The following is a 27,164-nucleotide window of genomic DNA, read 5'->3' on the forward strand; positions in this document are numbered from 1 at the left end:
ATATCTTTGATTAAAATCGGTGGACAAGCCTATACCGATCCGGAAGACATCATAAGGGAGTTCCAAAAATACTATCAGGTTCTCTATCAAGATGATATTAATAAAAGTCGAGAAGAGGTCTCTCAAGGTATGGTAGGGCTGTTTGCAGGCATTACTATTGGTGAAGGGATGGACGGGCTCATGAGAGAGGAGTTAGAGGCAGAAATTACACTTGAAGTTCAACTAGCATTGTCAAGGTTGGCATCAGGAAAGGCGGCGGGCCCGGATTGTATACCTCTCGAGGTCTACAAAATCCTGGGATTAACTATTACACCTTTGCTTTTAGATCTGTTTAAGGGTGTACAATACAGTGGAGCCCCCCCTGAATCTTGGAAAGAGACCCCCATTGTAATTTTTCCTAAGAAAGGGATACCGGTGGATAATCCATCGTCCTACATCCCCATTTCCCTGATTAATTCTGACATAAAAATCTACTAAAAAATTTTGGACAATCGGCTAGGGAGGGTCATAGAACATCTGGTTTCCCCATGGCAGCATGGGTTCATCCCGGGCAAAGGAACATCGGACCATACCCGTAGAGTTGTTTCTCTCTTCGACATTATGTCTGGGGTGGGGGCCAGATGGCTATGATCCTTCTCGACGCAGAAAAGGCCTTTGATCGGGTGTCATGGGAGTTTTTATGGCTGATATTAGAACTGAACAGTATTGGTCCCCAGTTTGTAAAGGCTATCAAGGCAATGTATTATCAGCCAATAACCCGATTAAAACTACTGAAAAGAGGGGGGGGGGAATCTGGCAGTATCAAAATATCAAGAGGGACTAGACAGGGCTCTCCATGTTCCCCAATTTTATCTGCCTTTTATATCAACCCACTAGTTGACAAACTGTTACAGACCACGCGTATTGCACCAATAATTGCGGGTGGGTTTGAGACAAAAGTATTGGTGCACGCCGACGACATTGCGATCCTTACTCGCGACCCTGCCGAGGCGATCGAAGAAATCAGTAAGATTGCTGAGGCATATGGTCGCTTCTCTGGCTATGCTCTGAATGCTGGGAAAACAATAGTATTATGCACAGATAACCTTGACTTTAATGATTCTAGGAGAGCAACTGCAGCAGTCTACCTTGGAGTCCGAATAAGTGCCAAGGTATGAAATTAGCAGAATCAATTTCATACCCTTGATTACAAATATAGGGAATGACTTAAGGAGGGTTAATGGGCTGCACTTATCTATTATCGGGAGGGGGAATTATTTAAAAATGACCATATTACCGAAAATATTGTATTTGTTTTGCTCTATACCATTGGCTGTGGACGATATTTTATTGAGGACACTGGAAACAATTTTCTCTAATTTCATATGGCAATATGGGAAGGTCAGAAGAGCACTTGTATATTTAGCACTGCCCCAGGATAGGGGAGGCCTCGCAGTTCCTAATATCATGATGTATTACTGGGCAGCCTTCTTATATCAGATGACTACCCTGTTATCGGTGAATAATATCAAGGAACCAGCGCAGGGCCCAAATATACCCACAATTTATGAACTTTTAATGGGGAAGGAAGCTTCCGGGCTGCTATTGAGACAATTGGAACCCAGCTATTATAAGAAGGTGCGGTTCAAAGTAATCTATGGTTCGTGGAGAAATTGGAAGCAGGTCTCCAAGGTTATGGCAATCCCAAGAATCTCTAGATATACCCCTTTATGGCGATCATCATTGTTGCTTTACTTGGCGAATGATGATATGGGGAAAAAGTGGGAAAAATACAGGGTAGGAACAATAGGGGATTTCTGTGGGGGATTGCAAGATGCCCAATTCCTTAGGCTACAGCGGGTGTTTGGCATTCTAGATAATCAATATTTTAAATTTCTCCAGATCAAGAATATCCTTACCACATGGAAGCCAAAGATTAAACTGGAGGAGATCCCGCTTTTAGAAGCGGTAACCAGGGATACGAGCAGAATTAGGGATTTTTATAAAATACTTGTTGATAAAAGCCCCGACGACCTGGAAAAAACTGAAGCATCCTGGGTAATGAAATTGGGCAACCCTGATGTGGATATCTACATGAGCATTTCCCTAACTGCAGAAATTTTCTTAACTTCGAATTTAAAAGCTCAAATATATAAAACGATATTCAATCTCTATTTTACCCCTGCTAAACTCTACCAGTGGGGGAAGAGGGTTGATGACAAATGTCCTAGATGTGGGATTGGACCTGCCACTTTGATTCATATGTTTTATGGTTGCGACAAGCTGGCCCTACTTAAAGAAGGCCTGTCAGGTTTTTGGGAAGTATGGTTTGGTTTTAGACCAGAATTAACTCCGACCCTGCTGATTCTCGGATACGTTAGTACTATGGGTCTCAACACCAAACAAAAATATGGTTTGTTCCTGGGGGCAGCAGTATACAGGTTATTACTGGCCACAAGATGGAAAGACCCGGAGCCACCAACCTTTCATATGTGGCTTGCTAGGCTCCTTGGGATATACAAACAAGAGATGTCTATATATGCTTGTAGAGGCAGACAGGCCAGGAACCGGGGCAGGAAGATCTGGGCGCTTATCGCTGAAAGGAGCAGAGACGTGAGGACGAACTAGCTGAGCTTCTCCACGCACCCTAATTGATAATTCTGGGTAAATTGTACTGGAATGTCGGTTGCTCTTTCCTTTATCTGTGTAAAATTTTCTCAATCATCAACGATTTTCGTATTTTGTAAACTGTCTCCATCTTAATTTAATGAACTTGTATGTATTTGTATTTATTTTTCCTGGATATGCTTATAATAAAAATAATTAAAAAAAGAAATGACCTGTAGAACAAATGGCGCTCAAGCATAGGGAGCGCTTTTTGTTTTAGCCGCATCTCCATTGACTGGGGATGCAGAGTAGTCAAAGATTTTCCCTGGGCTTGCTGCCTGGTTTGACTCGGACACCGTGAATCTTTTCCCCATATCCTCTTTAAGGGCTAATAATATTTCCGCCAGTGACCCAGGGGCAGACCCTGGAGAAATTACCTGGGTTGCCGAGTGGGAACTTGGATGGGCGTCCTGCACATCCAAGACTGAGAATCTATTAGAGATACAAACCGTTGGGTGGATGGCAGAGAGGATATTCCCAGACATTTCCGTCTCCACCTCACCTAGACCACTCGTGGGATCTGGAAGAGCAGTAGACTGCATAATGGTCAAAGTTGAATCTGGCAGGCCTGAAAACTTGGAAGGAGCGGAGCTCAATGGAGTGTCAGATCGTAAACTGTTGGACACCGGAGAGCTTCCCTTATTGGGGCACTGATTCGTGGGAGTAGACAGGACTTCATAGAACGTTTTTAATGTGGGAGTGATTCTCACTTTAGAAGATGGAACTTTCTTCCCCCTTCTTCCCTCTTCCTTTAGCTCCAGTTGTAGTCTTGTGGTAGTGATACCTTTACTCTGCCTGGCAGACACTCGAGCCTCAGCAAGAGGAGGGGGGGGGGGATGGCACTGTAGTCTCAATAATATCAGAGGACTTGATGGCACTAGTGCACAGGGTATATCTACACACTTTGGATGAAAGAGCACCAACTTGCTGAACTTGGGCAGTGCGCATCTCCATGCAACATAAAGACCCTCCTTGCACCCTTCCGAACTCTGACATCTTGCCCTGTCGGTAAATAATCACACGGCAGTTGGGGAGATCCAACAAGTCACGAGAAAGGTAACAGGTGCTCTTACCTTCTACCAAAAAGGGAACCTCAGCTTCAGCATCGGGTTTAATGGGGGAGTCAGGATGTAAACGCCCTACCTTGTTCAGGCACCCTACCGCGCTCTCGCCTCTCCCACTGCCAACGACGGCGTTCAAACCTTCTTCCAGCGCGGAATTCCCTCTCGCATTCTCCCCGCACCAGACGCTGTCCCTGAGGCTCGCGTAGTCACAGGTGCTGCTTCCTCCAGCCGTAACCCGGAACCGAAAGCAGGAAACGCTGCTGCGCCGGCGCTCGCAGGCGAACCACCGCTGGAGCAAGGCACCATTCACTGTGCCTGGACAAGTCGATCTTCGTGGGCAAAGAGGGTTAAAATCAAGGTGAGGATGGGGTAGGGGGCATAAGTGGTATTTTCTAGCCTAAAAATACATGAAAAAGGGGCCCCCAAGAGTAATCGGCTCACAGCCCGAGGAGCACTGGCCGCGACCGCTAGCTTACGGCCGCCATGTTCCCCATCTCCATCCGTCCATTACCCCTTTTAGGTCCCACCAATACTGTAGTAAATTGGCTCTTTATGCCGACGATTTGCTATTGTACACTAACGATCCGGCTGAGGTAATACCAAAGGTTGAAGAAGCCCTATTGGAAGAATTTGGCTCATATTCGGGCTATTTAGCCAATACATCCAAAACTGAGGTGATGTGTTGGAAGATCAATAATTGGGAGGGCAGAGTAAGCAAAGAGTTTAAATACCTGGGAATTAACATAGTCAATGACTTAGACAAAATTCCACAGATCAATCTAAAAACGACCATCAAAGAAGTGGATCGTTTATTTTCTAGATAGGAAAACCTCCCCCTGACAATCTTTGGTAGGGTCAACTTAGTTAAAATGGTCACCCTCCCTAAGCTGACGTATTTGTTTAATGCTATCCCTCTTAACTTCCCTAGTAAGGATATTGGCAAAATTCAAAGCAAGAGTGGAAGTTTCATTTGGGCCAACAAGAGTGCTAGACTGTCATGGACGAAGTTGTGCCGCAGACTCCTGAAAGGGAGTCTAGCCCTCCCAGATATTGCCTGGTACTCCGTTGCTTTTCAATTTAAAAATATCCAGATGCTCCTTGCTAAAACGGAGGAAACAAATTGAGGTAGGTTACTGGGAGAAATGGTCATTGCGGAGGGTGGGGGGGAAGACTGCTTCCTTAAATTTGGGTCACCAAGGTACCTTAAAAAGGTACGCCTGAAAGTCCCAAGGGCTGCTCTCAGTTTGTGGTACAAGGTCAGATGTAGATGGGGGATTGGGTATTACTCTGACTTTGCCCCAATCTGGGACTCCCCCGGGACCCCGGCATGTTTTAAAGATAGCCTTGCGACACCAATAAAGAGGGCTGGTATCTCTATATGGTCAGAACTCATTTCATCAGAAGGTGTCCACCCTTGGGAAGTGTTAAGATCTAAAATCGGAAGCGGTTTCTCCAAATTCAAATATTTACAATTCGTCTCCTGGTTTTCAGCGGAAAAGGAGCCCATTAGTGGTGATTGGGAAACTGAGCTTCTCTTGCAAGACCTCCATTCTAAAAGGAGGGAAGTCGCATTATGGTACAAGAAGCTCCTGGAGGCTGATGACGTGGATTATCCTCCGCAGTATGTAGTTTGGAATCAGTCTCGCCTTGACTCGAACTTTGAAGACCTATTTGATTTATCATGGAAATTATATAAGTTTGTTAAGCCGGCATGTTTAAAAAAGAATCACTTTTATGTCATCAACAGACTATTACACCCCGGCGAAGATAGCTAAATTTGCCCCTCTATCCTCCCCTAAATGCCCAAGATGTGATCTTCTTAAAGCTGACGACATCCATATATTTTTTGAGTGTTCTAAAATAAGTGCCTTTTGGAAGAATGTGGAGCACGTCTTATGTGGCATTTTTTAAGTTAAGCTGATAGTTAATTCCACCATAGTAATCCTCTGCATTGATAGTGATTCTCTTGATCTTTTATAATCACCACCAAGAGGTTTATTGTTATATTTAATTCTTATTGCCCGAAGGGAAATTTGTAAGCTATGGAAAGATCCGAGGCCCTCTTTGTGTGAGGAGTGGTTGAAAGCTGCATTTGCTATGGCAGACCTGGATCAGGGGGCTTTTAATGAGCATAGCACGAATATCTGGATGGACCTTCTACATTGGGAAAGAGAGGGGAGACTGGTCGATGCACCCATCCCCCCGAGTCCTATGATTACACCAAGCTTCGAACAAAGGAGCTGGCCTGGCCAGGTCTAAAGTGAATGCAGTAGCCATGGGGTGCATAGTTCGTAAAGACGGCTTCGTGTCAGTGATTGCAGACGCTAAATGGTGAGATGAGGACAAAAAAAAAAAAAGGTTTTCTCTGGGGTCTGCTCAATGTTTTCTGCTGTTTCCTAAGTCATCAGCTTCAAGCCCAGCCTGATCTGCCTATGTCATTTGGCATCATCCAAGAAGGAAGTGTTGACACCGTCTTGATCCCCAGAGTGCTTTGAGCCCCTACAGTGATGGAACAGTCTTCTTAATTAGGAAAAGCAATTCGGAAGTAAGCGATTTCGTACCTCACAGTTCACCATTTCTATTAACTAGTTAGCAAGTACTTTTAGGAAGCTTGAGAGTCCATTCGATAAGGGGTACATAGATCACATTTCAAACAATCTGCAATGCAATAACTTGGTACTTAGCATACCCCTTCTATAAACATTACTTTCTGGCATCAAAGAATTAAGAACAGTCACAATCTGACAACGATCTCCTGCAGTTTTTCTTACTGTAAGGTAACATGGCTATTCAGCTCACTTACTTTGGATTGCTATATCTAAGGAATCTGCAGGAGTAGGTATCCAGAAATAGAACAAGTCACTAATGTTCTGTAACATTATTTCTAATGGATAAGGGAGCTCCCACAGAGGTCTTATGAACCTTAGACTTGCCCACTTGAGGATGCTTGTTGGGCTATGGATTCTCAAATACTTTTCAAAATCTGCTTTCGATGAACAACCAAATTGTACGAACTAACACCTAAATGTGCTCCTGATTAGAGGTGATATAATGGCTATGGTTCAATTAAAATCATAACTAGCCACTTATCCACACAAATAACTTACAGGTAATGAGATATTTTATTTAGTTAGACTAAAGTCTTCTGCATTCAGAATTAGTTTCAATTTCAAATGACCAGTTTCACCAGCAGAATTTTTAAAGCTAAAGCAAATATGAAAATGAAAGTAGACAGCCTTATTTTGTTCTGGCGAGGTCGATTTATGCTGATATTCACTGATCTGTGAGACTAAGGAGTCATTAAAGCTAGTTGACAAAAGGTACCTAATGTTAGACTGTCAAATGCTTTTCCAACATCACTGCTCAACGCTCAACAACCCCTTCAAAATTGGTTAGTTCTCCTGGTAATGTTGATAGTATTCAGTATTATTTCTCCCAAACCATTTTGAAATGGTGCCGGATTATTCTTGTAGACCAATGATTTTATGGCATGTCTTAATCTAACTAGCCACATTTTTGTTAACATTTTTAAACTCTTCATTTATCAGATAAATAGGTTGCTGATGTCCTTGTATTATAGGTTTTTGTCTACTGTATGCAGGAGAATTAATGTGATATATTTACAGTATCCAAGAAGTATCCAAATTTAGTAGCGTCATTATAGACTGCTGGCATAATATTGACCAGTGATTTCTTAAAGGCATTATAAAAGCTATTGGAAAACTAAGTGCGTTGTGACATCACGAGAGTTAGCAAGTCAGTTGGGAGTTATTTAGGGGTTTGTGGCTACTTCAGGGCCCTAAGAGTTTTAACATAAATCTATATCTGACGGTTGAGTTGGGAATTAAGAGTTTGACTGGAGTGAAGCAGTGATCTATTTTTCCACAAGAGCAACAACATTTCCTGTGTAGACTTCTCTTTAACTTATGCTTTTTTCCAAGATCATCAAATTGTTGTGAACTTAAGAGAATATAACCAAGAGGGAGAACTAAGTTTCCTCTGCAAATATTATGGTCTGAGAGACATGTTGAACTATAGCGACTAAATTCCTGCAATGCTGGGCTACGATTGCAATAACAAACGGGTTACAATTTTACCCTGCTACCCCCACAGGCTAATCACAGTTTATAACTATTATAGCAAATTTAATATAGAGAATTATTTATTTAGACATTAAGATACTGACGAGAGAGAGAGTCAGGCACAGCATCCCAAAAAACATAATGTAATCTAAGAAAAGTGTTTTACCTTCAACGATACTGGACTTCGCAAGGTATCCTGAAGATGATTTTAAAGCTCCACTGAACACAAAGAAGCTGGCACCAGTCACTACAATGATTACAAAAGATGGGTTTAAGAAACACTCATGTAGAATCAGTGACTGAACTTCTGGTCTTCCCCACCAATTCAAGATCTACTTATGCAGTCAGAAAAGTTGGAACCCTGAAGCATTACATAAACATCACATTGAAAGGCAAAACTGTGTCATAACATCATATCAATAAAAATGGTTGTAGTTGTATAAATTAATGATGACCAGTTCAAATGCCACATTATTAAAGCATTTCTGTGCTTTAAATGACATTCTTTAGTTTTTATTTTCCTTTTTTTGTTTTATTTAGCGCAAATGAGGCTTAGAATCTTACAACACTATGTGAGTGAGAGGCGGTTGCCCGAATGGAATAGTCAACAATTTTAACAAACAGTATGGAGATCGTAGACAAAAACATAGCAATATAAGACATACAGGATAAAAGCTCCAATTCTTTTACAATTTTGTTAATTGTTTTCAAACAGACAAAACGTATTGTGGAATGGCAATAAAGGGAAATATTGCCCTGAATACTAAATGCCGGTACGTTGCATGGGAACAGTCGTCTCAATGAGCATTTGTGTAATTCATGCACCTGCCAGTATATTATTATGGAATCACTGGTTAGTAAGCATTCTATTTGTGATGACACATAAATCCCAGGGCTATTTCTTTTTTGTGATGGTTTATCATTTTATTCATACTGTTTGTACTACTTTTTACAATCTGGCACTTTGAAACTGGATCTCGTCTGGCATTGACTGTGCTATATGAAATTAATAAAGACTAAATACAAATAAGTCAAGAAAAACTGCATACATTTAATCGTTACATCTTAAAGAATCTGCTTATTGGCTGCCCAACAAAACCTTCTGAAAAGTAATTTTTCATAAACTTGTAAAAAAAAAGTGCCATTCTTCTTCCATCACCTTCAAACAAGAAAACTGTGCAAGGTGACAGTTATGTTATGTTAATTTTCTTAAGTTTCCTAAGTATGAGGATACTAAATGTACAGATTCTTATGAGCTTGCCTTGCACAGCTGCTAAACTGAACACAAGATTTTTAAAAGAAGGTCAAACTGTAACACTGAATTGGGGCTCTTCTCTTTTGGAGGCACACATTAACTACTGGATCATATAAAAATAGCATGCAGTCTTTACCCCTTGGTCTTTGCCATGTAGGACGTCACCATGCAAGTACGTACACAGGCAGGCCCTTTTTTGAAACTTTACCATGCAAGTAAGTATTCTTTTTTTATTTCATAATCACTATGCAATTTGTTTTAAAAAGGAATTCAGGGTCAAGGAATGGTAAGAGAAGATAAAGGAAGATATGGGGGTTTTTAGGGTTCAGAGGGGGGTAGTGGTAAAGGGAGGTAAGGTTTTTTTTTTAGGTTTCCGGACCGGCAAAGGGAGGTAAGGGGCATTTAGGGCTTATTGAAGAATCAAGGTAAAGAGTTATTAGGGTTCTTGGGTGTGTAAAGGGCGGTAAGGGTTTTTAGGGGTTATGGGGTGGGTAAAGGGTAGTATGGGGAATTTATGGTTCAAGGCCAGGTAGAGATAAAAGAAAGTAAGGAGTTTTTCGGATTAAAGGGTCGGTAGTGATAAAGGGAACAAGGTTTGTTAGGGCTCAGGGGACGATAGAGGTTAAGGAAGGTAAGGGTTATTTGGGGTCAGGGCAAAGTAGATGTAAAGGGAGGTGAGGGTTTTTTAGGGATCAGGGGTGGGTAGAGGTAAAGGTGAGGTAGGCGTTTTTTTTTAGGTTCAGCGTCATGACAGGTAAAGGGAGATAATATATGAATCAGATAATACCAATGCCTAGCGCTGTTAAGGCCTGTGTGGTAAAGCCCTGGATGGTATTACAACACATTCTAAAGGTCAAAGCGTTGTATGCCTATGAGTTACAGGCTGCTATTGGTATTCATAGGTTAACTTGTCGTGTTGTTGATTCATATGGTGCGCACTCTATCATCTAGTGTTGGGTTCAAAACATTACAACTTGATTTTTCTCATGAAGTCATTGAGTTTCAGTTTCCAGCAGGTTACAGAAATATATTTTCAAATTTGCACCCTTTTCACCATCATTAAGTGGGTGTAGGAAGTGTCTGCTTTAAGAATTTTCACAAACTTTCCCTGGAGATAAATTATTAAATAGCACAATTTACAGCTTAAAATTGGGAGCTACTTTTACTGTAGAGTCTGCACCCATTCATGTTGGCCTTCTCAAAAGGCACTAGCCCACACAGAGCTTTGGTGACTCATCAGCACAACAAGCGTATCGCCAGTAGACCGACCCACCTACAAACAGGGGCCAGTCCCCTCGAATGTCTTCTGGTCAGCAAAGACTCCTTTAATCTAGACCTGTAGACAAAAAGGAAAAACCCACTGCATAACCATCAACCATGCTAACTCTCTTCCAGCTAATACCCTCATCGCCTTTAGCCTAATTTTTGTGTGACTTTGTTAATAAACATTTTAAGTCTGCAAATGCTCTCAAACAAACAAGTGCCTCCTCCGCAAGCGACCTACCCCAATCGTTAAGCCATAGTTTCAGAGTTAACTGTTGCATCTTTAATTGAACTGTCTAATGACTGAGGTATTATGAGACTGACGTGTCTAATTGTCGAAATTATGCGATTATGCCTGCTCGAGTAAATAAAAGTAATTTGTGGAAAAAATTCCCACCTCAGAAGCACAGGAACAACAAACTTAAGCAAGCATGAGGGACTGATGGCTGTTGCTCTTCACATCCTGTCGCATTTAACTATTTTCTTGACGCAAAATGCATTCTCTGGCCCATTTCAACCACAAGGGTGCATTTTGCGCTAAGAAAATAGCAAAAATACTGGATAAAGCTTCTTGTGTACTTTTGTGGAAATTACGCATAATTACACTAGAGACAATTACACAAGTTACACACACCCCTATCTGAAACTGTAGAGCAGCCTATGCGTAACATGGTAAAGGTAAAGCAAAAAACATGATAGGGTGTACTGGAGGATCTAATTTCTGTTAGTTGTAACCAGTCAAATAAATGAATTACTACATTCAGAATACATTAATTAACAAAAGGGTCAGCTACCTGACACCACAGTGAATGACTTCAGTCACAGTGCTAGCACTTTGCTTGAAGTAAGATTGTGAAGGTGGAACTTCCAATGTATAGGTCTCCTAGCTACCCATGTTGGTGTTTAAAGTGTGGCAACATCAAGGTAAATGCTGGCTTGTTAATTTTAAGTCCTGACCTACATTTACAACAGCTGAAAATAATAATAAGTTGGTAGCTCTAAATTGTTCAAGAGGCCCGCAAGCTTCAGAAACAAGTAAAGGCCAAAAGTAGTCATCTCACTCAGTCATCATTTAAATGTTTTTCTTCCTGGTCTTTATTCCCCATGTTTAACTAAGGGGAATATTTATATATAAAAAATTATGATGTTTGGCAGTCTGCAGAAAAAAGATGAGGAAAAGGGAGACATTTTTGAAGCAGTTTCCTGTAGGGTGCAGCTACCTTTGGGCACTGATGGGAATCAGAATGTCCAGGTTTTGTTTAGCTTTCATGAATAAAATGTTGATTAAACAATGAACTAATCATAGACATGTGTAGAACGGGTTTGGGTCTGTCATTATGAGGAAACTCATAAGACTAGTCAAACCTGTGGATCTGCTAAATTTTCAGATGAGTGATACATGGCTGTGTAAACCTATATGGAGGTTTGTAAAGAGCAACTTACCTACCTCCGGTGACGCTCTTTCTGGTAGAGACTATCTAGCTGCAGATTTCTCATCTTTTGAATATTCCCCAGAAGACAGACTGGACCTGGGAACTTTTCAGCAGTACTTCAGCATGCTGTCAGGTGGTTCACTATGTGGCACCGAATTTACGTCATTCTGTTCCAGAAATGATGTGTAGAGCCTACATTGGCGCCACCCTTGCGTGCTGACATCAACTAATTTCGAGACTGCCGCGCCCCCAGATGCAGAGCCCCAGTAACAAATTGGTTGTGAGAAGTGTGCAGTTTCCTAGACTTGGGATCTTAATAATGGGTGGAGTCCAATCACAGAATGGGGGAGGATGGGAGGGCTCGTGAGGAATCTGTGGCTAGAGTCTCTACCAGAAAGAGTGTCACCAACGGTAAGTAAATCATCCTTCTTCTAGAGATGTCTAGCCAGAGATTCCTCATCTTTTGAATAGTTACCAAAGCAGTACCTATTTGGAAGTGGGTCAAACCAGAAAGTCTTGCAGGACAGGGCAGGCAAAAGGCCCCTCTAGGCAGACTGAACTGTCCAGACAATAGTGCTTTGTCAACTTGTGGAGTGACACCCATGTAGCTGCCTGGCATATGTCTAGGCCAGACCAGAGCGAACTTACACAGTGGTAGCAGCTTTGACCCTGGTAGAATGAGCATGCCGTCCTTCCTGAGGCTGCTTTTTGGCCAATGTGTAACAGATTTTAATGCAGAGCGTGATACAGCAGGAGAGTTTTCTCTTCTGCACTGTCATACCTTTTTTTGCTAAAGAGAACGCCACAAGCGCTGATCATTTGGTGTACTTTGGTACAATCAATGTAAAAGCTGAGTGTTCTTTTGGGCTCTAAGCGATGGAGCCTCTCCTCCTGCTTAGAGGGATGAGCTGGAGAATAGAACTTTGGAAGGGAGATAGATTTACCAACGTGTAACACATCACAACTTTCGGTAGAAATGATGCCTGCGTCTGCAGAACCAGTTTTTCTAGGAAGAAGGTTGTGTATGGTGGATTGACTCAAAGGGCCTAAAGCTCAATTAGATGTCCTGCCAAGGTGATGGTGACAAGGAACTCCATCTTAATAGTAGGGAGCCATAAGTGACATCTGAAGCGGCTCATATAGAGTGCACATCAAATAAATCCGGACCAGATTAAGGTCCCACTGGGGACAAAGAGAAGGGAGAAAAATAAGTTGTAGCCCTTTAAAAATTGCATCACAACTGGTGACTTTGACATGGAGGCCTGATCTGACAACCGTAAGGCAACCTGGCAACCGTAAGATTGCTGAAAGGGCTGAAAGATAACCCTTATCATGGTCAAACTAAAGTCATGCTGGATAAGAGACAACACATACAACAGAACGTCAGATAGCTTGGTCTGGAGGGAGTCAATCTGGTGTGTGCTGCACCAAACCACAAATTAGTCCCAACAACAGGTGTATACAGTTTTCGACGAGGGATGTCTGGCAGCCAAGATGGCATCAACCACCTCTGGAGGAAGGTTGAAGGTGTTCCGCCGCCACTTTCAAGCATGAAGGTGGCGGCCTGGGTACAGAATCCAGCCCTGTTGCTGCAACAGCAGGTCCTCCCGGAGGGGCAGCCTGATCAGAGGACATACGCTCAAGCCCAGGAGTTCTGGATACCATACTCTCCATGTCCAATCTGGAGCCACTAGGGTGATTTGGGCCCGATCCGTCTTGATCTTTTGAGAGCTTGGGGCAGGAGAGGTACAAGCGGAAAGGCATACAAAAGTTCCAAATTCCACTAGAGGCAGACCGAGAGATGCCTTGAAAACTCAAACACACAGAAGAACTGACATTGCACATTCACGTGGTGGCAAACAGATCAAGCCAAGTTTCTTCCTATTCGTGGAAGAGTCCTTGCGCCATCACTGTGTGTAAATACCTCTTGTGATCAGCTAGGAGCCGACGGTGGAGTTTGTCTGCCCTGGCAGTCAAAGTGACCCCCAGGTGGTTGGCAACCAGAAAAATTCACTGGTGGCTTAGCCATTTCCAGATGTATAGCACCTCCTGGCACAGGGCCCAAGACCCTGCCCGCTGTGTGTCACAATACCACATGGCCGTGGTGTTGTCCATGAATACCAGAACCAGCCGCCCCTTGAAGGGTGGCTTTCAGAGCCAAGCAGATGTCCCTCAGCCGCCGGAAGATAGATGTAGAGCCGGGGTTCTGCCAGAGAACCCTAATCTCCACCTCTCCAAGATGGCTGCCCCAAATCAGAAGCGATCCATAGGTCACCATTGTCCGTTCTGGGTGGGGTAGAGAGAACAGTCGGTCTCTGACTAAATCATGGTTCAGCAACCACCACTGCAGGTTTGCAGTCTCCTCCAAAATTGGAACGTTGTCGGAGAGGGCCCCTTGATGCTGGGCCCACTGGGACTTCAGGACCTGCATATTCCACGTGGGATGCTCGACCAGCAGGATGCAGGAGGCCATTAGTCCCAGCAGATTCAGTGTCGACCTCACTGTCCAAGACAGAGGCCGAAATAATGGAATCGTAACCTGAATGACCTGGACTGTTTCCCACTGGAAATGTACAGAACCAAACAGTGTCCACAATGGCTTAGATTAAGGGGAGCATCTGAGAAAGAATCGGGTGTATTTTTGGCAAATTGATCGTGAACCCCAAGGGTGACCGTAGGTTTGTCAGTCTGGAGGTGGTTGACAACACAGCCTAGGCTGAGCATGCCTTCAACAGTCAGTCGTGGAGGTGGGGGAAGGCTGGCATCCATGACCTCTAAAGGTGTGCTGCCACTAACAACATCACTTTTGAACACCCGAGGTGCACTAGTGAGAACAAAGGAGAGCATTACAAACTGAAAATGGTCCCACTACAATCCACAGGTAGTGCTGGTGAGCTGGCAGGAAGAGTATATGGAAATAGACCTCCTGCAGGTATAATGTCACCATTCAGTCGTCACGGCTTAGGACAGATAAGACCTGGGCTAGGGTGAGCATTTTAAATTTCTCCTTCTGGAGGAAGACGTTGAGAGGACACAGGTCTAAAATAGTCCACAGACCTCCATCTTTCTTGGGTACCAGAAAGTAGCAGGAATAACCACATCCTACATTTGGAGCTGGCACCCTCTGGGCAACCCCTTTGGACTAAAGGGCTTGCACTTCCTGCCACAAAATTGAAAGATAGACTGCTGTCAGTCGCTGGGTGGACAGTGGAATGTGCAGTGGGTAAGAGGAAGAATATGGAGTATCCACTATGAATGATCTGTAGAACCCACCTGTACGACGTCATTACCTGCCAACACAGGAAGAATCAGTGGGTTCTGCCTCCCACTGAGTGGCTGTGCTCTTGCTAGGGCATGCTAAAGAGGTTTGGCAGGGGGGCTAGAGGGATAGGTTTAGACTGAGCAGCCCGAATACACGACCTACGGAGAGGTGGCGATGGGCTTCTCAACCTGGACCTCAGAATTACTGGTTTCATTGTTGAGTCTGGACAGGCTGGCAGTATGGGACACCTCTAAAAAAAATCCACGAAAGGTGTGGAAGAATTGTGGTTAGTGAGGAGGTACGGACAGGCCCAGAGAACAGGCAGTAGCCCTGCTCACTATGAAATGCTCTAAAGCAGAACCAGACTTGTCTTCAAACAGGCGAGTTGGGTTGAAGAGCATATCCATCAGGGAAAGACTGGACATCACCTGGAAAACTAGTCGATCGCTGCCATGCATGGTGGCGAATCACAATACTGATGCCCATGGCCCACCCATGGAATCAGTGGTGTCCAAGTCACAACCTGGCTGCATTAGGACTGTTTTGATCTGCCTGTGCAAAAACATTTCAGGAATCTTCAGCCACACCAAGGAGGACTTGTGCCACAGAGTCCCAAAAGGCATGGAAATAGCATCCCTACAAACAGCTGATGTTAACTGATCAGAGTGCGGGGCATGGCCAAGATGGCGACTGCACTGGACATGTTCCTGTGAGCTCCGTCTAGGGTCAGCTAATTATCCTACTATACACGTGCGACCCAGCCTCGAATCGCCATCCCTCATATGGGAAACTGCCCAGGAGCGTCACTGGCGAGGTGTGCAGCTGTTTCTGCTGCGGGGCCTGGCTGTCGCTGAGGCTGAGGCCGCTCTCCTGGGCCACATCGGAACTAGCGGTGTGGAGGCTGTCCCATCTGCTAGTTAACCGATGAGTGCCCTGCGGAGACAGAGACTGAAGTATGCTGGACCTGGCGGGACACGGATCCGAACATGCACTGCAAGCTGTGGCCGGCTGTAGCATTTTTTGAAGCCCTTACTTAGTCTCGCCAGACCAGCGCAAGCGCTGGGTCAGCGAGACCTAAAAAGGGGGGTATTAGGTACTGATTCTATAACAGGTATACTATGCAGATGGGGGCAGGGTCCACATGACTAGTCCGGTGTGCCTGCTTGTGATCAAGTTGCTATCCGTAGCCCTTGATGAGCATGTGTTAAGCAGTCGAGTGTACCATGTTAGACCCCACTATTACTCTAGCATAGTGAGCATTACTCTGCAAACCTGTGAGTAGTCTTTCACATTATGTCATCAGATGTTTGGGGAGTGATGATGGGGCCACCCCCCATTATTGTTGCGAGGCGGTCAGTGAGGGGTGTCCTCCACCTGGTCATCGGCCTCTGAGCCCTGAGTTGACTGGGGATGGGATGCTGCATATCTCTTGGCGTTCTTCACTGCTTGTGCTCTCTCCCTCACTGCCTGGTCCTTGGTGGGACCCTGTTGTCCGCATCTGTTTCGCGACATACGGCGCCTTTGCGTCTGCCCCCGTTGTTGAGGTTTGGACCTAGTACCACTGATGGATGACATCCCATGTTGTTCCATCCAGAACCATGCCTCTTCCTGTATGGTGCAGAAAGTGGTGGTGCTGTCGTGTTGTATCCTCAGGGTGGCTGGGAACTGAAGAGCGTACTGCACATTGTGTTCCCTTAGGCTTTTCTTCACATCAAGGAAGGAAGACCTGCGTCGTTGCACGGCCAGTGTATAGTCTGGGTAGATAAGCATCGATACGTTTTCGCCCAGCCATAGTCCACGTGCTCTCATTACTTGGAGTATATGACCTCGGTCTCGATAATTGAAGAGTCGTGCCACTACCAGTCTTGGTTGGGCTCCCGGGCGGGGGTACCACCCGGGACCCTATGGGCCCGCTCAACAGAGAAGAGTTTGCACTGCTTACCCTGGAGGACTGTATCGGTAAACCAGGCTTCGAGGTAAAGTTCCATGCTGTGTCCCTTTAAGCATTCGGGGAGTCCCACTATGCGTAGGTTGTTCCTGCGTGACCTCCCTTCTTGATCCTCCACCCGTTCTCGGAGTTATTCCACCTCTTTCTGCAGAGTCTTGAGCTGTTTGTGTCGCCAATGACGATTCCGAGTTTTCAACCCGGTCTTTTAATTTTTTTGTGGTCTTCACGTATTAATCCCACCTCAATGCATAGTGAATCTAACTTGTGGCCTAAGGTGGACTTAATGTCCACAACTGCTGCCAGGAGTTCATCAAAGCGATGTGAGTGGCCCAGCCAGGTGTTAGACACCAGCCTCTCGGCCTGGGCATTGTTCGGCGGGTGTGTCGCGGACTCCAGCGCGTCTCCTGCTGGGCATTGGTGTCTGTCTGTTCTGCTCTTACCTATCTCGTAGAGGTCGCGAGATCCAAGAGCATGGTGCCCCGAAGCAGTTACGTAAAATATTTAGGTGTGGCAGGTGGGAGCGTCGGTCTTTGCGGGGGTGTAGTCCCGCACTGCCCGAGTCCCGTGTGCCTTAGTGGGGAGGAGGGGGACCGCGGGGGCATTCCACCACCATCCAGCGTTGAGGTCCATAGGAGTATTGACCCACTTGGATTGAAACCAGGTCTGCGGGCCGCAGGGGAGGGTATCGTGACGCCCACTGCATAGGGGAGTTGATGACGTGGGTCCCACTTTCAGCAGTTTTCAGGCATTTAGGCAGGGGTTCCCCCCTCCAGCTCTTTATCACATTGCGCTGTATCTCGCCTTTCCTGGTGTGAGATCTGCCGATGTGATGTGTGCCGGTCAAGGATTCCAGTGTGAGGGGCGGTCTGTGCAAGGCAGTGTCCATGTCCCCCCTCGAAGAGGGTGTCACGTATTCACAAGATGCAAGTATTGAGAGCCAGGGGCGGCAGAGTCGCCTTGTCCCTCCCAGGATGGGCACAGTTCTTTGCAGGGGTGGTTCAGTCCACAGTGGACTCCCAGACTCTTCTGTAGTGGTGATAATTGGTATTTACATCCGAGGCTGCCCAGCATGGCCTGCTTCACCAGTCTCCACAGTAGCAGGCCAATCAGGTCGACCGATGGGGTTCCCAGAGCGTTCCAAGCCACCCATCGCCAGACGTGTAAGCAGGGCTGACTTCTATCTCCATGGGCTTCAGCAGCAGTGGCAACGAGCGCTCAATATTCGCCAGTGAGCTGCCATTGTACCCTGTACCAGTCACAGGCGGCATGTTTTGTCTCTCTGCTGTCTTCTCCAGTGTGTGCGGCACCCAGGCACACTGCTGCTGCCAGCCCTCATAGCGGATCACCACACTGTGGCACACTGCTGCTGCCGTCGCCCCATAGCATCAAGGAGGCACTTGTACAACCGCCGGTCTCGGTGATGCTCAGCTGGGCTCCCCCGTGCCAGTGTTATCTAGTTTTCATTACAATGGTTTTTCTACATCAGTATGGATATCCTTTGAAAACAAGTGGTTCCCGTCTTATTATCACGGTAGATCACCGATCTCAGTTCGATAGATTTCAGTCGGGGAAGAAATTCCCTCGTGTCTATCCAATTCTCCAGAATTTAATCCAGGACCCGGCCGCCTCTGAATTCCCGTGATAATAGGACGGGAGCCACTTGTTTTTAAAGGATATCCATACTGATGTAGAAAAACCATTGTAATGAAAACTAGATAACACTAATTATCTTATATCTACTCTTGAACTAGCCCGGTGAACTCCATCCTGGGCTAAGTAGATCCAGTGTCCTCTCAGACCTTACATCCCCTATAAGACGCCAGTTGTGGGCGAACACTATCTTGGGAAGGCAGTTTTTGTGATTCATTCCGATCCTATATGATTATGTCCAACTTCAAGTTCTTGTGGCATAACAAATTAGATTGACTAGGCATTAAGGAAACCTAGGAAATTGAACTGACTAAACTTAATTAATATTGTGAGTTTTCGCCGTTTGAAAATGCCATCAGCGCCCTGAGGAAGGAAGGTGTATGAGATTCCGAAACGCGCGTCGACACAATGGTTTCTGTATTTTTTGTATTTTTCTTTTAATGTATATGACTGTTTTGAATGTTTCTATTGATTTTTTCACTTTCATATGCACTGCACTAATTGTAATTGTCTTTCATGTGTTTGTGTAAATTGTTTATGCAGCTCTAGTATATATACTGTCTCGACTTCTCCAGTCCTAACACATGTGGCTGCTTGGACAGGAAGTAGTGCGACTCACACAACAATCCCCCGGAAACAAAGGTTCCGGTTTCCATTATGTTGTAATACTACAAGAAAAGTCCATCATACACAGAGAATACGTCATGACTCGAACGTGGCTGCATAGGTGGGACACGCTCAGCAAATCATTCCCAAAACAACATTCAGAAGCCCGTGCACTCGCTCATTTAACGCTCAGATCAGAGCCAGTCTTGCCGAAGGGGGCCATCTTGGAACGGGCAGAGCTCCCTTTCTTAGACATGGAAGTATTACCGTTCTTTAGTCAGAAGACATTTGTGGAAGCGCTCCGCTTAAACAGGTTAATAAAGGCCGCCATCTTGAATGAGGATGTCAAGAGGAGATCTAATGACAGCTTGAACAACACACTAAAAAATCTCAATGGTATATAGCTCGACACGCATTTCCACTTTCACTTTTGCAATGCTATCGCAGTTCGCCTTGTTTATGCATAAGGCTCCCAGTTTTCCGTGTTTACTGATTTTTACCGTAAAATACTGACAGAAATCATTGTGTTTCCTATCTGTATTTCTTTTTAAAAGTGGAAAAATACACAAAATTGTACATCTTTGGATTTAATCCCCATGCTGTCATTCATGAATTCCATGTCATTAGCTAGCTATTCGGATTGACAGCATGGGGAGTTAAACAAGCATTGGCATAGCCAATAGGTCTCGCTTTTGGGACCTTATAAGTGTTTAGCCATGCAACGGTTGATGTTGCACCAAGGATATTGTGCTGCCTAACTAAATACTTATAAGGTTCCAAAAGCTAGACATATTGGCTATGCCAATGCTTGTTTATAGTGGATTATTTATTTGAATTATAGTTGTATTGCAGTTAACTGCTGATGGCGGACCACCCATTGTTGTATCGGCCTGGGATTGGGAGTTGGGGATTATTATTGTTTACGAAACGCAGCCAGTGTCGTGAAATTCTGTGTGTTGGCCGGACAATTGTGACTACCTGTGCAACATGTGGGAGACAAATGCATGCAAGTGGGAAAAGCACATGACAACGTTATATTGGGCTCAGGCCCCCCTTAACATACCATGTCTATGACAACGGACACGGAGGAAACTCCAAAACTATTACTAACCTGGAATGTCAGTGGGCTAGCAGGCTATGCTATACCTACAACACCGAGTCTACCAGTACCTGAGAAGGCATAAAATTACGATTGTGCTTCTTCAGGAGACCCATTTGACCACTCAGACACTCACCTCAACACGTAAGCGCTGGAGGGGCACAGTAGTGGGGACCACATACTCTGGTTATGCACGGGGCCTTGATATGGGTGGCACCCAGGACCCCACTGGAAGTACTCCACACCGGCACAGATCCTGATGGGCAATATGTCACACTAGAAAGACTATTAGATGGCCAACTGATATCACTGATCTCCCTTTACGCTCCCAACTCAGGTCAATCCCTGTTCTTACAATCACTGTCCCTAGCGGACCTTCAAGATCCCACTAAACCAACCTACTGGGACGGAGACTTTAATTGCACTCCTGACCTAGAACAGGACCGCTCTCGCCCTCCTCTCCTAGGGGCACAATCCATCACCCTAAAGCAACACCTACAGACCTGGGTCACTAATCTCCACCTACACGATGTATGGCGCGGTATGCACCCCACTTATAGGGAATATTCATTTTACTCAGGACTGCACGACTTACACACACACACACACGTGTAGATCGAATATATTGTTCCCATGAGGTCCTCTCAGGAGTGACACGGATTACCTTGGCCGCACACTCTACAACTGCAGCTGTCACGGGGGAAATATAAACCTAAAATACCTACATGGCGTTTAACTTTCGAGGCACTGCGCAACGCCCCATTACATGCCTCCCTCACACAATCAATCACATCATACTTCTATGTAAATGAGGGTATGGCATCCAGTATCGGGATAAAAAGGGATGCATTTAAGGCAGTCCTGTGGGGACATGTAATTAAAGCAGTATACAGTGCCAGACAGACCCTAACTAAAGAAGTGGATGCCCTGGAGACAGAGATACAATGCTGTAAGTGCCAGCTACCCAATATCCCACAGCTCGCACCCACGCTGGTCCAAGCTAGGCTGTCCTGGAAGACAACATTAGACCGGCTATGTGCCTTATATTATAGAAAGTACTTAGCCAGGAGAAACGCAGAGGGGGACAAGGCGGGCTGGACGCTGGCATGGTTGTTGAAGTCTGAATTATCTCCAACACCCATCACTGCCATCCATAATCTGGAACGCCGCCTAATTAACATGCAGGACGAAATCAACTCGGCCATTTTCCATTATTATACCTCCCTATACAGAGCCACCCAACCACAAGATTCGGCGGAACTGCAACACCTTTTAGAGCAAGTGACGCTTCCCTGGATCCCACAGAATCGCTATGTGGCCCTGGAAGACCCCATATCAGACACTGAAATTGCGGACGCTATTCAACAACTGGCAAGGGGGAAGACACCGGGCTCTGATGGGTGGCCCCTAGAATTCTAAAATTTGTTCCGTACACACTTGGTCCCTCGTCTACACCGTGTGTACACAGAAGCTTACGAGCAGGGCATATTTCCACCCTTGCTCCTTGAGGCCGTCCTGGTGGTGCTCTTAAAGGACCCGCTGCAGATGGGCTCATCCTGCCTCCTGACACTCCTGAATACGGTAAAATACTGGGCAGGGTACTGGCTGATAGATTGTCAGAAGTGATACAACTGCTGGTGCACTCAGACCAAAATTGGGTTATACCAGATAGGAACACCAGCCTTAACCTACGCAGACTCTTCTGTTAGACTGGGCCCGCACATCCAAGAAACTGGCATGGATCACCTCTAGATATAGAAAATGTGTTTGATACACTTGGGTGAGAATACCTGCAGAGAGTGCTAGCAGGCTACGGTATTGGCCCACAGTTCCTACAGTGGATCAGGCTTCTATATACTGCGCCGAAAGCGTGAGTCAAGAAAGGCTGCATCATTTCAGACCCTTTGATTATAGCACATGGCACTAGGCAGGGTTTCCCTCTATCAACAATAATCTTCGCTTTAGCGATGAAACCCTTGGCCTGTGCATTGCGCCTCCAGGCACCCACCTGGGTCATCAAAGCACACAATCAATGGCATATAATCTCATTGTATGCAGATGATGCACTGATATACCTCTGCGGCCAACAGACAGTACTTCACGATCTAATGGACTTGCTGGATCGCTATGGACGCATCTCCAGCCTCAAGGTAAACTGGGGAAAATATCTTATTCCCAATGACCGCATGCTGACCTACCACACTCCCCACTCACCTGGGCCTGCAAATCCTTCAAGTACCTGGGAGTACAAGTATATCACTCACAAGTAGATCTAATCGATGGCAACCTGGGCAAGGCGATTGCCAACGCTTGCTCTTCCTTGCCGTTTTGAACAGAACTACCACTGTCGCCCATGAGACGAATAGCCCTCTCCAAAATGCTACTACTTCCCAGGTTGCTGTACTTCTTCGCTGCCCTGCCCTTCTCATTGCCAGATAAGCTGTTCCGCAATCTGAAATCACTATTAACGTCTTTAATTTGGGGTAAGAGTAGAATTAGAGTTGCACTTACAAAGCTTTACGCTCCAATCGCCGTTGTCGGCCTGGGAGCACCTAACTACGAACACTATTACGCCGCTGCACAGCTGCAATGGCCAATGCGGTGTCTGGCAGGAGGCAATACAGCCGAATTAGGATGCTGGGCGTACAGCCTACGTCAATCCACATTGCTGGAATAGAGACTTGGCTCCGAAACGACGAACCCGAAGAAGCTAGGCAATGTACTGATGTCCATGTGCTGAAGTCCACGGCTTGCAACTGTTGGCTCTGTTATTTACGGGTGAGACAGTCGTCACCACCCTATGCCCCTGACCTACCACTAGGAGTAATCCCTGGCTCTACCACTAGAGTTTCACGCCCGGAGATGACAGAATGGTCCGTGGCAGGCCTCAATACGTGGAGCAATTTGTTTGTCAACTCGACTTTATGTGAGTTCCAGACACTAGACCACGATTATGGTATATCCCCAGGCTCATTCCTAGTGTACGCGTCACTCACTCGACAATTATACAGGACATGGGGCATCAAACATGACAAACCTAAGACATCAACTTATTACACACATTGCTGACACATGGCGTGAGTAAACGGGCAATAACCATGCTATATACCTCTCTAAGATTGTATGCTGGATCCTCGTTAACACAAACGGAGCACTGGGATGGGGCATTATCAATCAAATTAACCGACAAAGAATGGGAGCAGTGTATAGGCTCCCCGAAGAGAATATCTACAAATGCCAGGCTAAAATACACTCAATTGAATTACCTTCATCACACATATCTTACTCCTCACAGGCTGGCACGAATGTGTGCGACATCCTCCGATATATGCCCTCGTTGCCACAACCCAGAACTTACGTTCATACATATGGTTTGGGCATGCCCCCAACTGGATGCCACTCTCCCAGGCCACAGACATGTTGATTGCAGCGCAGGGCCCTCATTTTCTACTGGGCATCACTAAGATCAATACATGGCTTAAAACCATCAATAAATTCCTAGTTCTTGCGCTAGGATTAGCCAAACGTCGACTGCTAATGTCCTGGAAGTGACAATTGCTTGGCACCCCCTATTCATTACTGGCTTCTAGATCTTTGGGGGGCATTAGTGGCCGAATAGGAGTTACCAAATAGCAACATCCTAGGGCACCCCACTCCCACCAACCCCCCAGATTGGAAAAGATATTAAACATTCATAGAACCCAAATTGGGCTATGCCCCCTCCAGCCCGGGGACTTCATAGGATCAATTTAACCCCTGACAGATGGTGTTCCACTCCCAGGAGACTGACCCTATGCCAGCGTCTGGTATCCCCCCATCATCCCCTCTCTCTCCCACTGTTCTACTTCCTTTGTAGGATACGCACACAGTGCAGTCCCACTCAGACTTACCACACTCAAACATACCCCAACGAGCAGGCGAGTTGGGCTTGGTCCTCATAGCCCACAATATGATTACACATAAAAATGCACACAACTCATCTCGACCAACACAGACAGTTCATTAAGCTACTTTTTCCAGTACACGATAGGCACGAACATGTTCAAAACTTTGTTACACTGTTATTCATAACCATGACTGTACATACTATTATTGTTGCTAAATCTCCAATAGTGGTGAATGATGCAGCACTTATGAGGCTAAACGCTGTTATACTGTCATATGTATCGCTTCACTTGTCCTTGAAGTTTGTACGCTAAATTGTAAATCAATAAATATAAAAAAAATGTTAAACTGATCAGGGTTCTAGGCTGCTAGAGAAAAACACTTCTTTCCCAAATGTTTCCACTCGCTTAGATTTCCTGAGTGTGCGGGGTGGCACGGGTTGGGGGGGGATTGTGGGAAAGGTGTTGGGATTAGACCTACACGTGGAGGCCTGCACCACTAGACTTTAGGGCGAAGGGTCCTATCCTGTGAGAGAAAAGCAGGGCTGCCTGTAGTAGGGCAATTGCGCCTGGCAATTAGTCGGTTGACTGGGGTGGCACCAGAACAACGATTATCCCAAGCCCTCAATAAGAGGTATCAGTCAGTGCCTCATTAAATGGAAGACGGGGTAGAGAAGATGTTTGCTCAGGTTGGAGGACTTCTATCAATATATTGGTCTTAACCTCCAAGGTGGAGAGCTGGAGGTCAAGTACTTTGGTTGCCCTATTCATTACCAAAACGTAGGAAGCGGATTCCTCTGTGGCTGGTCTGAGGCCGAGAGTAGTCCAGTTTCTGGTGATGTGTCAAGACCAATAGCTTCCTGTAAGTCATTGTACCACTTGTCATCCTGCTAGGGTTGAGTGAACTCATCACCCGGCACATAATCGTTATCTGAGTTTGTTCCGAAAAGAGAATGCACAGTATGTGTTCTCCCTTGTAGAGGTGGTAAGTAGGGAATGGGCACCTTGGGCGGTATCAGGCGCGACTTCAAAGTAGGACCGGCAATGATTTAGCATATGAGAGAACTATTGGAACTCCCTCCTCCTGCATCAATGGAGTTGGCATTGAAGTGTCCAGGGATGGCGTAAGTATTGGGCGGAAGAGGGTTTGGAACTGGAGCCAGAGGCACGATGGGCTCAAAAGGTCAAACTGGTGCCTAATGTAAACCCACTGGAGGTACGCCAGATGGAGGGCCTCTCGGCTACTTGGGGCCTGAAGGTGCTCCAGAGGTAGACAAGTAGGGATCCAAAGAGCCAGATCATATCTACGTTGAGCTCTTCGATCTGATGTGACATGGCTTTTGACCCCAGAAACTCAGGTTGTGCCGGAACCGGCTGAGAGATTGGCTCTGAAGTCGGCTGACTTCAGAAATGAGATCAAGAGTGAGAGGCACGAGGGGGGAAGAATCCTACTTCGTTTTGTTTGTGCTTTTTAAAAAAAAATTACTGTCAATTTGAACAGCAACGAAGACCAGCCTCTAGAACGGCTTTGTCAACTCCAGGAACCCAATCGAACTTTAGACACGGACCGTGAGTTAGAGCAGGACAGAACGTAGTCTTTTATGCTTGGCAATGTAAAGGTTCGCCTTGTTATCATCGATGCACAGTGCTGCAGGCCTTAGACCGAACCTAGGCGCTACAGGCATACCTGGTGGGGATATGTAAGAGAGTTGTTTACGACAGTCCTTACAGGATTTAAAACCTGCTGCTTTTGGGGGTGGCATCCCTTGCAAACTAAACAACATTTGAGGTACACATCTCTGAGAGACACGAAGGGAGCTCTGGATCAGAGTTTGGTGGTGCCAGAAGAAAGGAAGTGACATAATCGCTCACGGCTGTGACCAATAAAGGTTCCGCACAGCATTTCTTGAGCAGAACAGCGCAAGTACAGAGCCACACAGTGCCACTTAGTGGCATGTTGAGATACTGCAGATTTTTTTTTTTTTAGATCTGTTCTGACACGAGAATATTCAAAAGGTGTGGAATCTGCGACTAAAATGCTCTATCACAAAGAGTGCACAGATTTCACAGAAATCTTGTGTGTATGGTATTCTTGCGAATATAAGGAGATCATATTTGTGTAAGGGAATTTTTCAGTTATTCAAAATTGGTGAAAGATGCCTGTTTCGATGGACGTTATTGTAGTGAAATCGGGGCGCAGGTGAGCATATCTGTACTGTTACAGCAGAGTTTAGGTCCACACATTCATAGAAACATGCCAACTACCTGCAAGCACTTTTCCATTGGTGATGATTGTGGTTTGGGGGTGGAGGTGTGTGCATGTGTGTCTGCCTATTACCCTCTCAATGCAGTACCCTCATTACATTGAGGGATGAACTTCTGGAGTTATTACTTCACAGGCATTACACAACCTAATGTGTACTCTAATGAAGGTAATTTTTCAAACAATTACATTGGGGGTCACTATTTCACAATTAAAAATTGCTAAATATTACTATTTAAAAAAAGTATTTATGTTCTTTACCTTAAACCTCAAAAACAAAAAAGGAAAACACCCATTCTAAATGTATTTTCAAACACTGGATTGCAGGAATATTAATTTGATCAACTTTGAATGAACACAAAAATATATGGATGTTATAATCAAGTAACAGTAAATATTTGCCCTTTGGTGGTGTAAGGCTGAATACCCTGCATCCACCAGATCGCTCTTTCACAAACAATTTGTGAGGCATCCCATAACCACCCGATACAGGAGATGAAGTAAAAGGGCCTATTCTGACATACAAAACTCTCCCATTCAAAAACAGAAAAAAACATTAATTACGCCGAACCCCACTCAATAGATCTCACTGCTAGTGATGCAACAGAATTGGAATGATGAGGGTGAGGACCTGGGGATACCAATTCTTTGGAACAGTGTTTTAACTGGGTGCAGCACAAGAGTGTGTTATGCCTAGAGCAGCTGATGG

The 27,164-nt window shown here is 45.3% G+C and overlaps 1 protein-coding gene across 1 annotated transcript in view; it reads right to left on the bottom strand.

Annotated features, from left to right (window-relative positions):
• The window catches only part of ZFYVE9 (zinc finger FYVE-type containing 9), a 565,807-nt gene that overhangs the window by 29,761 nt on the left and 508,882 nt on the right, over positions 1-27,164 (bottom strand). The window contains exon 15 of the mRNA XM_085602620.1: positions 7,959-8,039. Within this exon, the coding sequence (XP_085458746.1) occupies positions 7,959-8,039 (81 nt within the window). The remainder of the gene's footprint in view (positions 1-7,958; positions 8,040-27,164) is intronic.

This window comes from Triturus cristatus, chromosome 4_2 (genome assembly GCF_964204655.1).
Source record: "Triturus cristatus chromosome 4_2, aTriCri1.1, whole genome shotgun sequence".
NCBI classification, from domain to species: domain Eukaryota; kingdom Metazoa; phylum Chordata; class Amphibia; order Caudata; family Salamandridae; genus Triturus; species Triturus cristatus.